General features: G+C 38.4%; 1 protein-coding gene across 1 annotated transcript in view; it reads left to right on the forward strand.

The window, feature by feature from the left end:
• The window catches only part of Ir41a (Ionotropic receptor 41a), a 441,646-nt gene extending 428,560 nt beyond the window's left edge, over positions 1-13,086 (forward strand). Inside the window, exon 8 of the mRNA XM_070213678.1 lies at positions 13,027-13,086. Within this exon, the coding sequence (XP_070069779.1) occupies positions 13,027-13,059 (33 nt within the window). The 3' untranslated portion in view covers positions 13,060-13,086. The remainder of the gene's footprint in view (positions 1-13,026) is intronic.
• The last annotated feature ends 2,173 nt before the right edge of the window (positions 13,087-15,259 follow it).

Consider the following 15,259-nt stretch of genomic DNA (forward strand, 5'->3'; position numbering starts at 1 on the left):
TGCATTGGCTGAAAGGAAATAAATCATTTTATTTGTATTTAAGCACATTATCTAATTTCGAATAGAAACATACACACACATTGTGTGTATGTACATGTATTGTACATACATATAAGCAAATCAAAACATATCCAAATATACATATGTACATACGTATTTGGTCAAAAGTTCGAATCTTAAGATTAATATTTAACTTGGAAACATTTTGGCTTTGATTACAGAATTTGTAGTAATTTTGTATTTTCTTCCATGGTGGAAATTAAAAAAGGTTCTTACTTCTGCTACAAAATGAAAAATAAAACCGAAGCATTTGATCCACAGGACTGACTATTGATCGAAAATCATTTTGATCGGAGTTTAAGTTTTTAAAATCCAAAACAAATTTAACTTAAATTGCCTCTTTCCCCTCCCCTTTCCATGCAGCACTACCCCACCCCATTTCTTGGCTGTTGCTCTCTCGGCCATCGCTCTCTTGCCATCCGCTCTCTGGGTTTCGCTCTCTCGGCGGGCCCCCACAAAATGCAACGCAATAACTTAGGAAATCAAAATAAATTCGTTAAAAATACTTTAAAAAAATGTTAAAAACTTAAAAAATTAAACTTAAGCATTTGGGCCATAGAATAACCATTTACTAAAAAATCATCTCGATCGGAGCAGCGGTTTAGATTTTTTAAATCAAAAAGTTAATTTTAAATGTAGCCCCCAAATTATGGGGGATATCGAAATTTCTTTTAGATTTCTAATTAGGCCCTTTCAAGACCTAAAATTCTGCAAAATCAAAATTTCGAAATTCCAACCACTTTAGAAGCTAAGCTTAAGTAAATCTAATGATTTTTTGCTCTAAATGTGGATTTTGGAGCTGTTTGGGGCCACTGGGGGGACATGTCGGACCTTAGTGGGCGCCTACGCCCCCAATGGAATACTGTGAAAAAATTTGGCTGCTCTAGCTCTTATGGTTTAGGCTGTGGTCGTATCCCCCTAAAAATCGGTCTTTCATTTTATAATCTTTAGAGATAGCTATACCTGAAGCGACTTCGTTCGCTTAATATTAGTTTGGAGTTAGGAAATTGGGTTGTCAGGACTTTCTTATTTCTTTTTTGCGCGTTTTTTGAAAACCTTTGTGTAAACAACCTTTGTAGAAAATCCTTCAAGAGAGAGAATCAGAAGGATACTGGCATATAATAAATGAAAGTGATCCAAGTAAAAGTTGTGAACTTGTATACTTTTTATTAGTTACAATGTTATCAATGCAATTTTAATTTGCGCACAAATATGTATACTTGTTTGTAAATTGGAATTTGTTGTTTCCAAATTTCTTGTTTTGAATGAAACGAAAACCTTTGTACACACAGTAAAAGATTGGCATCCAATACAAAAACAGCAAAGTAACGTAATATTTTCAGATTCCACATTTGATCGATTATTATTAATTTTAAGCTCAAAAAAATTTTGCATTGGCTGAAAGGAAATAAATCATTTTATTTGTATTTAAGCACATTATCTAATTTCGAATAGAAACATACACACACATTGTGTGTATGTACATGTATTGTACATACATATAAGCAAATCAAAACATATCCAAATATACATATGTACATACGTATTTGGTCAAAAGTTCGAATCTTAAGATTAATATTTAACTTGGAAACATTTTGGCTTTGCTTACAGAATTTGTAGTAATTTTGTATTTTCTTCCATGGTGGAAATTAAAAAAGGTTCTTACTTCTGCTACAAAATGAAAAATAAAACCGAAGCATTTGATCCACAGGACTGACTATTGATCGAAAATCATTTTGATCGGAGTTTAAGTTTTTAAAATCCAAAACAAATTTAACTTAAATTGCCTCTTTCCCCTCCCCTTTCCTTGCAGCACTACCCCACCCCATTTCTTGGCTGTTGCTCTCTCGGCCATCGCTCTCTTGCCATCCGCTCTCTGGGTTTCGCTCTCTCGGCGGGCCCCCACAAAATGCAACGCAATAACTTAGGAAATCAAAATAAATTCGTTAAAAATACTTTAAAAAAATGTTAAAAACTTAAAAAATTAAACTTAAGCATTTGGGCCATAGAATAACCATTTACTAAAAAATCATCTCGATCGGAGCAGCGGTTTAGATTTTTTAAATCAAAAAGTTAATTTTAAATGTAGCCCCCAAATTATGGGGGATATCGAAATTTCTTTTAGATTTCTAATTAGGCCCTTTCAAGACCTAAAATTCTGCAAAATCAAAATTTCGAAATTCCAACCACTTTAGAAGCTAAGCTTAAGTAAATCTAATGATTTTTTGCTCTAAATGTGGATTTTGGAGCTGTTTGGGGCCACTGGGGGGACATGTCGGACCTTAGTGGGCGCCTACGCCCCCAATGGAATACTGTGAAAAAATTTGGCTGCTCTAGCTCTTATGGTTTAGGCTGTGGTCGTATCCCCCTAAAAATCGGTCTTTCATTTTATAATCTTTAGAGATAGCTATACCTGAAGCGACTTCGTTCGCTTAATATTAGTTTGGAGTTAGGAAATTGGGTTGTCAGGACTTTCTTATTTCTTTTTTGCGCGTTTTTTGAAAACCTTTGTGTAAACAACCTTTGTAGAAAATCCTTCAAGAGAGAGAATCAGAAGGATACTGGCATATAATAAATGAAAGTGATCCAAGTAAAAGTTGTGAACTTGTATACTTTTTATCAGTTACAATGTTATCAATGCAATTTTAATTTGCGCACAAATATGATGATGGACGTTGATGCACTACGAGAAGTACAAACAAGTGGCCCAACGACACCAAGCACGTGCTTGTTACGCGCGGGGCCCTTTTGTAAATTTGGGCAAAAATGCGAGTTCGCGAGGAAGAATACATAAAACCCATAAAGACGGGACCAATAATGAAAAAAAAAAACATGCAGTTAGGAGTGAAGCAAATGAGTTAAAATGTTAGTTTTTAATACCGGGATTGAAGTTGATGTGCAAATTAAATGATAAAGAACATTATAGTTATTACATAGAACGCGAAAGGGCTCGTGCAGACCAAAATTTGATGTACATCGAGGTAAATTAAGAGGATGATAATTACGTGTTAGTCTAAAGGGAACATTAAAAGTTAGGCGGCTAACAAGCTCTACAGAATCAATATCACCTCTTATAAGATTATGCATAAAAATGGTACCAAGCATTTTTCTACGATTTGCAAGTGTCGGTAAATTAAGCAATAATAATCTACTCTGGTAGGAAGGTAGCCTTACGTTTTGATCCCAGTTCAAACTACGAAGGGCAAAAAGGAGAAATTTTTTTTGTACCGACTCTATACGGTCAATGTGGACTTGGTATTGTGGGCTCCAAACCGAAGAACAATATTCCAATATAGGACGGACAAGGGAGGTAAATAATAATTTGGTTATATAAGGGTCATCAAATTCTTTTGACCAACGCTTTATAAACCCAAGAACACTCATAGCTTTATTGACTGTCGACATTATGTGGCAGTCAAATTTAAGCTTCGGGTCCAGAAGAACGCCTAAATCATTTACTGAATATATACGGTCAAGTGGCAAATTCTGAATTCTCGATCGGAGCAGCGGTTTAGATTTTTTAAATCAAAAAGTTAATTTTAAATGTAGCCCCCAAATTATGGGGGATATCGAAATTTCTTTTAGATTTCTAATTAGGCCCTTTCAAGACCTAAAATTCTGCAAAATCAAAATTTCGAAATTCCAACCACTTTAGAAGCTAAGCTTAAGTAAATCTAATGATTTTTTGCTCTAAATGTGGATTTTGGAGCTGTTTGGGGCCACTGGGGGGACATGTCGGACCTTAGTGGGCGCCTACGCCCCCAATGGAATACTGTGAAAAAATTTGGCTGCTCTAGCTCTTATGGTTTAGGCTGTGGTCGTATCCCCCTAAAAATCGGTCTTTCATTTTATAATCTTTAGAGATAGCTATACCTGAAGCGACTTCGTTCGCTTAATATTAGTTTGGAGTTAGGAAATTGGGTTGTCAGGACTTTCTTATTTCTTTTTTGCGCGTTTTTTGAAAACCTTTGTGTAAACAACCTTTGTAGAAAATCCTTCAAGAGAGAGAATCAGAAGGATACTGGCATATAATAAATGAAAGTGATCCAAGTAAAAGTTGTGAACTTGTATACTTTTTATTAGTTACAATGTTATCAATGCAATTTTAATTTGCGCACAAATATGTATACTTGTTTGTAAATTGGAATTTGTTGTTTCCAAATTTCTTGTTTTGAATGAAACGAAAACCTTTGTACACACAGTAAAAGATTGGCATCCAATACAAAAACAGCAAAGTAACGTAATATTTTCAGATTCCACATTTGATCGATTATTATTAATTTTAAGCTCAAAAAAATTTTGCATTGGCTGAAAGGAAATAAATCATTTTATTTGTATTTAAGCACATTATCTAATTTCGAATAGAAACATACACACACATTGTGTGTATGTACATGTATTGTACATACATATAAGCAAATCAAAACATATCCAAATATACATATGTACATACGTATTTGGTCAAAAGTTCGAATCTTAAGATTAATATTTAACTTGGAAACATTTTGGCTTTGCTTACAGAATTTGTAGTAATTTTGTATTTTCTTCCATGGTGGAAATTAAAAAAGGTTCTTACTTCTGCTACAAAATGAAAAATAAAACCGAAGCATTTGATCCACAGGACTGACTATTGATCGAAAATCATTTTGATCGGAGTTTAAGTTTTTAAAATCCAAAACAAATTTAACTTAAATTGCCTCTTTCCCCTCCCCTTTCCTTGCAGCACTACCCCACCCCATTTCTTGGCTGTTGCTCTCTCGGCCATCGCTCTCTTGCCATCCGCTCTCTGGGTTTCGCTCTCTCGGCGGGCCCCCACAAAATGCAACGCAATAACTTAGGAAATCAAAATAAATTCGTTAAAAATACTTTAAAAAAATGTTAAAAACTTAAAAAATTAAACTTAAGCATTTGGGCCATAGAATAACCATTTACTAAAAAATCATCTCGATCGGAGCAGCGGTTTAGATTTTTTAAATCAAAAAGTTAATTTTAAATGTAGCCCCCAAATTATGGGGGATATCGAAATTTCTTTTAGATTTCTAATTAGGCCCTTTCAAGACCTAAAATTCTGCAAAATCAAAATTTCGAAATTCCAACCACTTTAGAAGCTAAGCTTAAGTAAATCTAATGATTTTTTGCTCTAAATGTGGATTTTGGAGCTGTTTGGGGCCACTGGGGGGACATGTCGGACCTTAGTGGGCGCCTACGCCCCCAATGGAATACTGTGAAAAAATTTGGCTGCTCTAGCTCTTATGGTTTAGGCTGTGGTCGTATCCCCCTAAAAATCGGTCTTTCATTTTATAATCTTTAGAGATAGCTATACCTGAAGCGACTTCGTTCGCTTAATATTAGTTTGGAGTTAGGAAATTGGGTTGTCAGGACTTTCTTATTTCTTTTTTGCGCGTTTTTTGAAAACCTTTGTGTAAACAACCTTTGTAGAAAATCCTTCAAGAGAGAGAATCAGAAGGATACTGGCATATAATAAATGAAAGTGATCCAAGTAAAAGTTGTGAACTTGTATACTTTTTATCAGTTACAATGTTATCAATGCAATTTTAATTTGCGCACAAATATGATGATGGACGTTGATGCACTACGAGAAGTACAAACAAGTGGCCCAACGACACCAAGCACGTGCTTGTTACGCGCGGGGCCCTTTTGTAAATTTGGGCAAAAATGCGAGTTCGCGAGGAAGAATACATAAAACCCATAAAGACGGGACCAATAATGAAAAAAAAAAACATGCAGTTAGGAGTGAAGCAAATGAGTTAAAATGTTAGTTTTTAATACCGGGATTGAAGTTGATGTGCAAATTAAATGATAAAGAACATTATAGTTATTACATAGAACGCGAAAGGGCTCGTGCAGACCAAAATTTGATGTACATCGAGGTAAATTAAGAGGATGATAATTACGTGTTAGTCTAAAGGGAACATTAAAAGTTAGGCGGCTAACAAGCTCTACAGAATCAATATCACCTCTTATAAGATTATGCATAAAAATGGTACCAAGCATTTTTCTACGATTTGCAAGTGTCGGTAAATTAAGCAATAATAATCTACTCTGGTAGGAAGGTAGCCTTACGTTTTGATCCCAGTTCAAACTACGAAGGGCAAAAAGGAGAAATTTTTTTTGTACCGACTCTATACGGTCAATGTGGACTTGGTATTGTGGGCTCCAAACCGAAGAACAATATTCCAATATAGGACGGACAAGGGAGGTAAATAATAATTTGGTTATATAAGGGTCATCAAATTCTTTTGACCAACGCTTTATAAACCCAAGAACACTCATAGCTTTATTGACTGTCGACATTATGTGGCAGTCAAATTTAAGCTTCGGGTCCAGAAGAACGCCTAAATCATTTACTGAATATATACGGTCAAGTGGCAAATTCTGAAGCGAATAACTTATAAAGGTAGGGGTGACCCTATAAAAGGTCATTACGTTGCATTTTAGGCAGTTCAAATTTAAGAGGTTATACTCACACCATACTTGAAATTGATCAATGTCTGATTGTAAGCCAAAACCAGACTCTATATTATTATATGTCAAACAAAGCTTAACATCATCCGCATACATTAGTACACGAGAATGTGTTACAATAGAGGGAAGATCGTTAATAAACAAAGTAAACAGCAAAGGGCCCAAATGACTACCCTGAGGTACTCCAGATGTCACATGGATCGTTTTTGAAACAGCGTTCTTAAATATAACCCTCTGAGTCCTCCCATTCAAATAGCTTGAAATCCAAGTTAATAGATTACATGGAAACCCAAGCAAATCTAATTTGAATAAAAGAAGAGAGTGGTTAACAGAGTCAAAGGCTTTACTGAAATCTGTATATACAACGTCAGTCTGCATTTTATTGTTAAATCCATTTATTACAATTGATGACAATTCAAGTAGGTTGGTGGTAGTCGATCTTCGCTTAACAAACCCGTGCTGACACGGTGATATTAGCGAGGAACATAAATGTTGCAAATGAGAAGTGATAATACGTTCAAAGGCTTTTGGAATAGCCGACAATTTAGAAATACCTCTATAATTCTGGGCTTCCGCCTTCGCACCCTTTTTGTGAAGTGGAATAATAAAAGAATCCTTCCAGATAGTTGGAAAAACTGATGATGAAATAGACAATTGAAAAAGTTTAAGAATAGGTTTGCAGATGGTTGATGCACAAAACTTAAGCACACACCCAGGAAGTCCATCAGGACCGGGAGAATAAGTTGGCGTTGTTGATGTTAAATCTCTTAAGAGAGAACTTTCAGTAATTATAGGGGAAAAAATACAATTTGCCCTATTTAAGGAATTACGGTAATTTGATTCTGACCATGAAGAAGAGCTATAAGTAGTTTGGAAAAAGTCAGAGAATAAATCAGCAATTTCAGAGTCAGTCGATGCCTCCATTGAGTTAAATCGAACCGATGAAGGCAAAGCTGATGACTTACGCTTTGCGTTGACAAAGTTATAAAATTGCTTCGGATCATTTGTAAATTCAAATTTACAACGATTTAAATACATGGAATAGCAATGACTGTTAAGAACATTAAAATCAGATCGAGCCACCACATATTTCGAAAAATCAGATGGCTTACCCGATTTTTTATACTTTTTATAAGTGTTTGTTTTAAGATTTTTTAGTCTTTGAAGCGCATTTGTAAGCCAGGGGGGCCTGTTCGGCTTGGGAGGAAGCCTATCAGGAACGCATTCATTAAAAAAAGTGTTTAGAACGCTATAGAAAAGTTCCGTTGCACTTTCGATGTCCACACAGTTATAAAGATCTGTCCAATCGTATTGCGAAATCATTAAATTAAGTTTATTATAGTCACATTTCCGAAAACATCTCATTTTAGTTGGAGAAACTAAAGGAGAGAGGGTATCAAGGTAGGGGAGGCAAATTGTCAATTCCATAGTTGGATGGTATCGGTCTTCTGGTACCACAAGAGCGTCAATTCTAGATACTGTGACTTCAGACGGCTCTGAAACAAACACAAGATCTAATTGTCTATTTAATGAATTTCGTATAAAGCTAACCTGCTGTAACGATAATTCTAAAAGGCCATCCACAAAATCATGGGTGGATAAAGGTAAAGCGACAAGTGAGTCAGAAGGGGGGGACCAAGATATATCAGGGAGATTAAAGTCACCCAAAACAATGAAAAGGTCTCTATTGGAAAAAAAGGGTAAAATTGATTTAATAGCAGATAGATGTTGCTCATAAATTATTAGGTCAGAGCCAGGCGGAATATACGAACATGTAATAAAAATAGACAAGGTTTGCAGGGAAACTTTCACACAAACAAATTCAATGTCATTAGAGGCATAAGAGTGAATTCTCTCAGAACTTATGGTGGAGGTGACGGCAATTAAAACGCCGCCCCCCCTACGGGAAAGGCGATCGGTTCTGTAGGTATTAAAATTGGTAGACAGAACTTCAGAGTCTGTTATCTCTGGTTTCAGCCAAGTTTCAGTAAAAGCTAAGATATCGTCCGTAAATGCCGAGGAGTCAGCATAAAGCTTTGGTAGCTTCATGTTAAGTCCTCTAACATTTTGGTAAGCCAATAATAAACTTTTCAGTTTTTTGGCACCGTGGAAGGCCTATTATTTGTTCTCGGTTTATTAGGAACAAATTCTTTTATAACCAGATCATCATTAAGCCAGAAGCTTTCAGAAAGCAGTTCTTTAAACACATCAGGCGGAGCAAAAATTTTGAAAGACGATATCCTACGGGCGTATGAAAATCTAAATTGTTCAACCGCAATATCCTCGGATGGGAATTTTTCACGAATGAATTCCAAAACATCCTCAGATGTGGTATCAGGCGTAAATCTTGAAACAAATAGTTGCTTCCTATGTGGAACAACTGAGAGTTTCTTACGCCCCCCAGCAGCAGTCTGAACCTCACTCAGCTGAGCGCCAGAAGCGGCACCTTCTGTACGTCTGGGTACAACTGAGAGATTTTTACGCCCCCCAGCAGCAGCCTGAACCTCATTCGGCCGAGCGACAGAAACGGCGCCCACTGTACCTATGGGTATGGTCGGCTCCGGATTGGTTGATACCGCCGGATCTGGAGCCTGACATTCAGATACAGGGGCTACAGGGACTACACCTGAACTAGCAGTATCCATTGGCACAGGTGGTTCACTTACCCCTGTGACACCAGAAACTGCAGCAGCTACCAAGTTTGGATTTAAAGAGGATTCAACACTCGCCTTTACTGTCGTTGAGCTAGCTTTTTTGCGTTTGGGCGACTCGGTTAATAATTTTTATACCCTTGTAGAGGGTATTATAATTTCAGTCAGATGTTTGCAACGCAGTGAAGGAGACGTTTCCGACCACATAAAGTATATATATTCTTGATCAGCACCAATAGCCGAGTCTATCTAGCCATGTCCGTCTGTCCGTCTGTCCGTCTGTCCGTCTGTCCGTCTGTCCGTCTGTCCGTCTGTCCGTTTCTATGCGAACTAGTCTCTCAGTTTTAAAGCTATCGCGATTAAACTTTCCCGAAGGTCTTCTTTCTATTGCAGGTAGTACATATGTCGGAGCCAGCCGGATCGGACCACTATATCTTAAGGCTCCCAAACAAATATAAGAAAATTCATTGTAACTTTGTAGGAAGTAGGCGTTTTAATTCTTGACTACTTAAAAACAAAATTGAAATAAATCGAAACGCTGAATCTGGAATCCCTGGAACTGCACCGAGTGAGTATTCTTTCTACAAGGGTATATAAGCTTCGGCTGGCCGAAGGTATCTTCCTTTCTTGTTTATTATTAAATTGTTCACATACGGAATTAAATCCTTCATTGAGCTGTTTAAAAACTCGTGAAAGATTACATAGGCCGTCTCGAGTCTGCCTCATAAAGCTGCTCATCTCAACTGCCAAATCCCTACAGGGCTCACATACCCACATGAGACCAATCCGCATTTCAATAAAGTCTTTAACTCTGCCAGTAAATCCTGCACATTTAGAATGCATCATTGCTTCGCAGAGCCAACAGTAAACAAAAGGGTCATTAGATGCAGTCCTACAATTTTTCTTAGTACAGATAAGAGTCATTATAAGAAAAATACGTTAGAGAATAAAGAGAATAAAATAAAAAGTATATAAAAGTATAAAAAAATACCTCAAGTAAATTTGGCACTGGGATCAAATTCCAAAACCACAAAATCACAAAAACACAAAAAGTATAAGAGCGCGAGATCGCGAATTAAATCGAAAGAGAGCGCGAGAGAAAAGTCTTCTATCGACTGAGCGTGGCTTGTGGGGCACCAAAACAACTGTATACTTGTTTGTAAATTGGAATTTGTTGTTTCCAAATTTCTTGTTTTGAATGAAACGAAAACCTTTGTACACACAGTAAAAGATTGGCATCCAATACAAAAACAGCAAAGTAACGTAATATTTTCAGATTCCACATTTGATCGATTATTATTAATTTTAAGCTCAAAAAAATTTTGCATTGGCTGAAAGGAAATAAATCATTTTATTTGTATTTAAGCACATTATCTAATTTCGAATAGAAACATACACACACATTGTGTGTATGTACATGTATTGTACATACATATAAGCAAATCAAAACATATCCAAATATACATATGTACATACGTATTTGGTCAAAAGTTCGAATCTTAAGATTAATATTTAACTTGGAAACATTTTGGCTTTGCTTACAGAATTTGTAGTAATTTTGTATTTTCTTCCATGGTGGAAATTAAAAAAGGTTCTTACTTCTGCTACAAAATGAAAAATAAAACCGAAGCATTTGATCCACAGGACTGACTATTGATCGAAAATCATTTTGATCGGAGTTTAAGTTTTTAAAATCCAAAACAAATTTAACTTAAATTGCCTCTTTCCCCTCCCCTTTCCTTGCAGCACTACCCCACCCCATTTCTTGGCTGTTGCTCTCTCGGCCATCGCTCTCTTGCCATCCGCTCTCTGGGTTTCGCTCTCTCGGCGGGCCCCCACAAAATGCAACGCAATAACTTAGGAAATCAAAATAAATTCGTTAAAAATACTTTAAAAAAATGTTAAAAACTTAAAAAATTAAACTTAAGCATTTGGGCCATAGAATAACCATTTACTAAAAAATCATCTCGATCGGAGCAGCGGTTTAGATTTTTTAAATCAAAAAGTTAATTTTAAATGTAGCCCCCAAATTATGGGGGATATCGAAATTTCTTTTAGATTTCTAATTAGGCCCTTTCAAGACCTAAAATTCTGCAAAATCAAAATTTCGAAATTCCAACCACTTTAGAAGCTAAGCTTAAGTAAATCTAATGATTTTTTGCTCTAAATGTGGATTTTGGAGCTGTTTGGGGCCACTGGGGGGACATGTCGGACCTTAGTGGGCGCCTACGCCCCCAATGGAATACTGTGAAAAAATTTGGCTGCTCTAGCTCTTATGGTTTAGGCTGTGGTCGTATCCCCCTAAAAATCGGTCTTTCATTTTATAATCTTTAGAGATAGCTATACCTGAAGCGACTTCGTTCGCTTAATATTAGTTTGGAGTTAGGAAATTGGGTTGTCAGGACTTTCTTATTTCTTTTTTGCGCGTTTTTTGAAAACCTTTGTGTAAACAACCTTTGTAGAAAATCCTTCAAGAGAGAGAATCAGAAGGATACTGGCATATAATAAATGAAAGTGATCCAAGTAAAAGTTGTGAACTTGTATACTTTTTATTAGTTACAATGTTATCAATGCAATTTTAATTTGCGCACAAATATGTATACTTGTTTGTAAATTGGAATTTGTTGTTTCCAAATTTCTTGTTTTGAATGAAACGAAAACCTTTGTACACACAGTAAAAGATTGGCATCCAATACAAAAACAGCAAAGTAACGTAATATTTTCAGATTCCACATTTGATCGATTATTATTAATTTTAAGCTCAAAAAAATTTTGCATTGGCTGAAAGGAAATAAATCATTTTATTTGTATTTAAGCACATTATCTAATTTCGAATAGAAACATACACACACATTGTGTGTATGTACATGTATTGTACATACATATAAGCAAATCAAAACATATCCAAATATACATATGTACATACGTATTTGGTCAAAAGTTCGAATCTTAAGATTAATATTTAACTTGGAAACATTTTGGCTTTGCTTACAGAATTTGTAGTAATTTTGTATTTTCTTCCATGGTGGAAATTAAAAAAGGTTCTTACTTCTGCTACAAAATGAAAAATAAAACCGAAGCATTTGATCCACAGGACTGACTATTGATCGAAAATCATTTTGATCGGAGTTTAAGTTTTTAAAATCCAAAACAAATTTAACTTAAATTGCCTCTTTCCCCTCCCCTTTCCATGCAGCACTACCCCACCCCATTTCTTGGCTGTTGCTCTCTCGGCCATCGCTCTCTTGCCATCCGCTCTCTGGGTTTCGCTCTCTCGGCGGGCCCCCACAAAATGCAACGCAATAACTTAGGAAATCAAAATAAATTCGTTAAAAATACTTTAAAAAAATGTTAAAAACTTAAAAAATTAAACTTAAGCATTTGGGCCATAGAATAACCATTTACTAAAAAATCATCTCGATCGGAGCAGCGGTTTAGATTTTTTAAATCAAAAAGTTAATTTTAAATGTAGCCCCCAAATTATGGGGGATATCGAAATTTCTTTTAGATTTCTAATTAGGCCCTTTCAAGACCTAAAATTCTGCAAAATCAAAATTTCGAAATTCCAACCACTTTAGAAGCTAAGCTTAAGTAAATCTAATGATTTTTTGCTCTAAATGTGGATTTTGGAGCTGTTTGGGGCCACTGGGGGGACATGTCGGACCTTAGTGGGCGCCTACGCCCCCAATGGAATACTGTGAAAAAATTTGGCTGCTCTAGCTCTTATGGTTTAGGCTGTGGTCGTATCCCCCTAAAAATCGGTCTTTCATTTTATAATCTTTAGAGATGATATAATTAATAATTAATTTTTTTACTTTTTTGCTATTAGTGGCTGTCGGAGGAGCATTTGAATATAACGTAAATTTAGTTAAAACAATGTAACTGTATGGCAACTCTGTAAGCTAGGGCTAACGCGTTGCAACTACTACCTATTGTTGCATAACGAGGCTTCTAAGCTCGCAGTCTACTACTGAAATACTCTCGACGACGACGCACATCACGCGCCGCTTTTTCTCGCAATAAATTTATAACCAAATTCTAAAGCCGACTTCTTATTCTTGTACTGCGCCCGGTGAACATAAAACAAGTTCGGCAGCGATCGAACATTTTGGCGACCGTGACAGGACGCAGTACAGAATAAGCGGAGGTTCAGAAATGGTCTTAGATTTGGAAAAGCGTCCAGCGCATCGCACCAACCACGGGCGACGACAGCGGCAGTCAACATCGAACGAGTCAGCTTCCAGGAATCGACGGAGAGACATCAGCAGCATTGTCCGCCTGTCTGGAGACAGGTCAACCATATTCCGGATCATCGCCAGCGTTGAGGAGCACGAAGCATGGAATCGTTCTGGACCACCATTGCGCCCAAGATTGCATAACTTCTCCCCTCTCCCAGTCAGCGATTTGCAGCCACGTGCAGTGGGCAACTTGTGCACAAACACAGACGAAAAATTCCGTTACAGCACACACATACATACACACGCGAAAGCGTGTAACCGGTTGGAAACCGAACTAGCGGCCAAACGCGGGATCTCCGAGCTGCAGTACGGCTTCAGGAAGAAGCGCAGCACCGTAGACGCTATCAGCACGGTGGTGAGACTCGCCTCTGATGCTATTGCAGGTACCAGATGGGCAGGAGGGGACAAACACTACTGCCTTGTGTGCACGCTAGACGTCAAGAACGCGTTCAACACGGCCAATTGGAGTCGCATCCTGGAGGCCCTCACAAAGCGGGGGATATCACAGTACCTGATCGATATCCTACGCAGCTACTTCACGGATCGAGTGCTGATCTACGAGACGGACCAAGGCCAACGCCGACACAGAGTGACTGGAGGTGTCCCCCAAGGCTCAGTTCTTGGACCGACGCTATGGAACGCGATGTATGATGACATCCTGCGGCTCCCACTTCCGGAGGGCTGCACCCTCATCGGTTTTGCGGACGACATCGCCTTGGTTACGGTGAGGAAGGAGCTCGAAGAAGTAAAGGCTTCTTGCAACGCCGCTGTAGGCTATATTTGCCAGTGGCTACAACGCAACGGGCTCAAGCTGGCTGAACACAAGACGGAGGCAGTCTTGGTGAGCAGCAGAACAAAAGTAGAGCAGGCTACTGTCACCGTTGGAGCTACAGAAATCACTTCTGGAAGGTCCATAAAGTACCTCGGCATCATGCTTGACGATCGGCTGACATTTAAAGCCCATCTGCAATACGTCGGAGAAAAAGCTGCAAGAACCACAGGTGCCATTAGCAGAATGATGGCAAACACGACAGGGCCGAGACAGCGAAGCAAGAAGCTCATAGCAGGCGTAGTATCCTCGGTGATACTCTACGGATCGAGCATTTGGGCACCAGCTATGAAAATGGAGTCGTACGGCAAAGAGTGCAGACGCAGCTATAGGCTATGCGCCCTCAGGGTATCCAGTTGCTTCTGCACAGTGTCAGAGGAAGCGGCACTGGTGTTATCCGGTATGATACCACTAGACCTACAAGCTGACGAGAGGCAAACCGGAAACTCCGTCGCACGTGAACAGCGATGCCGAACCATCGAGAGCTGGCAACGAAGGTGGGATAATGCCAGCACAGGCCGCTGGACTCGGAGGCTCATCCCAAGCATAGACGCATGGACTCGCAGGAAACACGGCCAGGTGGATTTTTACCTAAGCCAAGTACTCACTGGGCATGGTTGCTTCAAAGCATACCTTAATCGGTTCGGGCATGCGGATGACCCCTTCTGCGAGTACTGCAAGGACGGGGAAATAGAAGACGCTGAGCACTCCTTCTTCAGGTGCCCACTCTTCAGCAGACAAAGGCGCCGCCTAGAAGATGACATCCCGGATCTTTCGCCAGACACACTGGTGAAGCGCATGCTATCGAGCGAGGCTGCATGGAAAGCGGCGGCAAATACGGCCGCTATCATCATGAAGGAGCTCCGACACCGAGAAAGGGCCAGAACTCCAGTTAATGGATGATTGACCCCCCTCCCGTCCCGTGAAGTAATGCCTAGCGGCGGTTCCGCGGGGCTGGACACCTCACCCAATCCATACCCTACCCACATCCCAAC

Source organism: Drosophila takahashii, chromosome 2R, assembly GCF_030179915.1.
Source record: "Drosophila takahashii strain IR98-3 E-12201 chromosome 2R, DtakHiC1v2, whole genome shotgun sequence".
Taxonomy (NCBI): domain Eukaryota; kingdom Metazoa; phylum Arthropoda; class Insecta; order Diptera; family Drosophilidae; genus Drosophila; species Drosophila takahashii.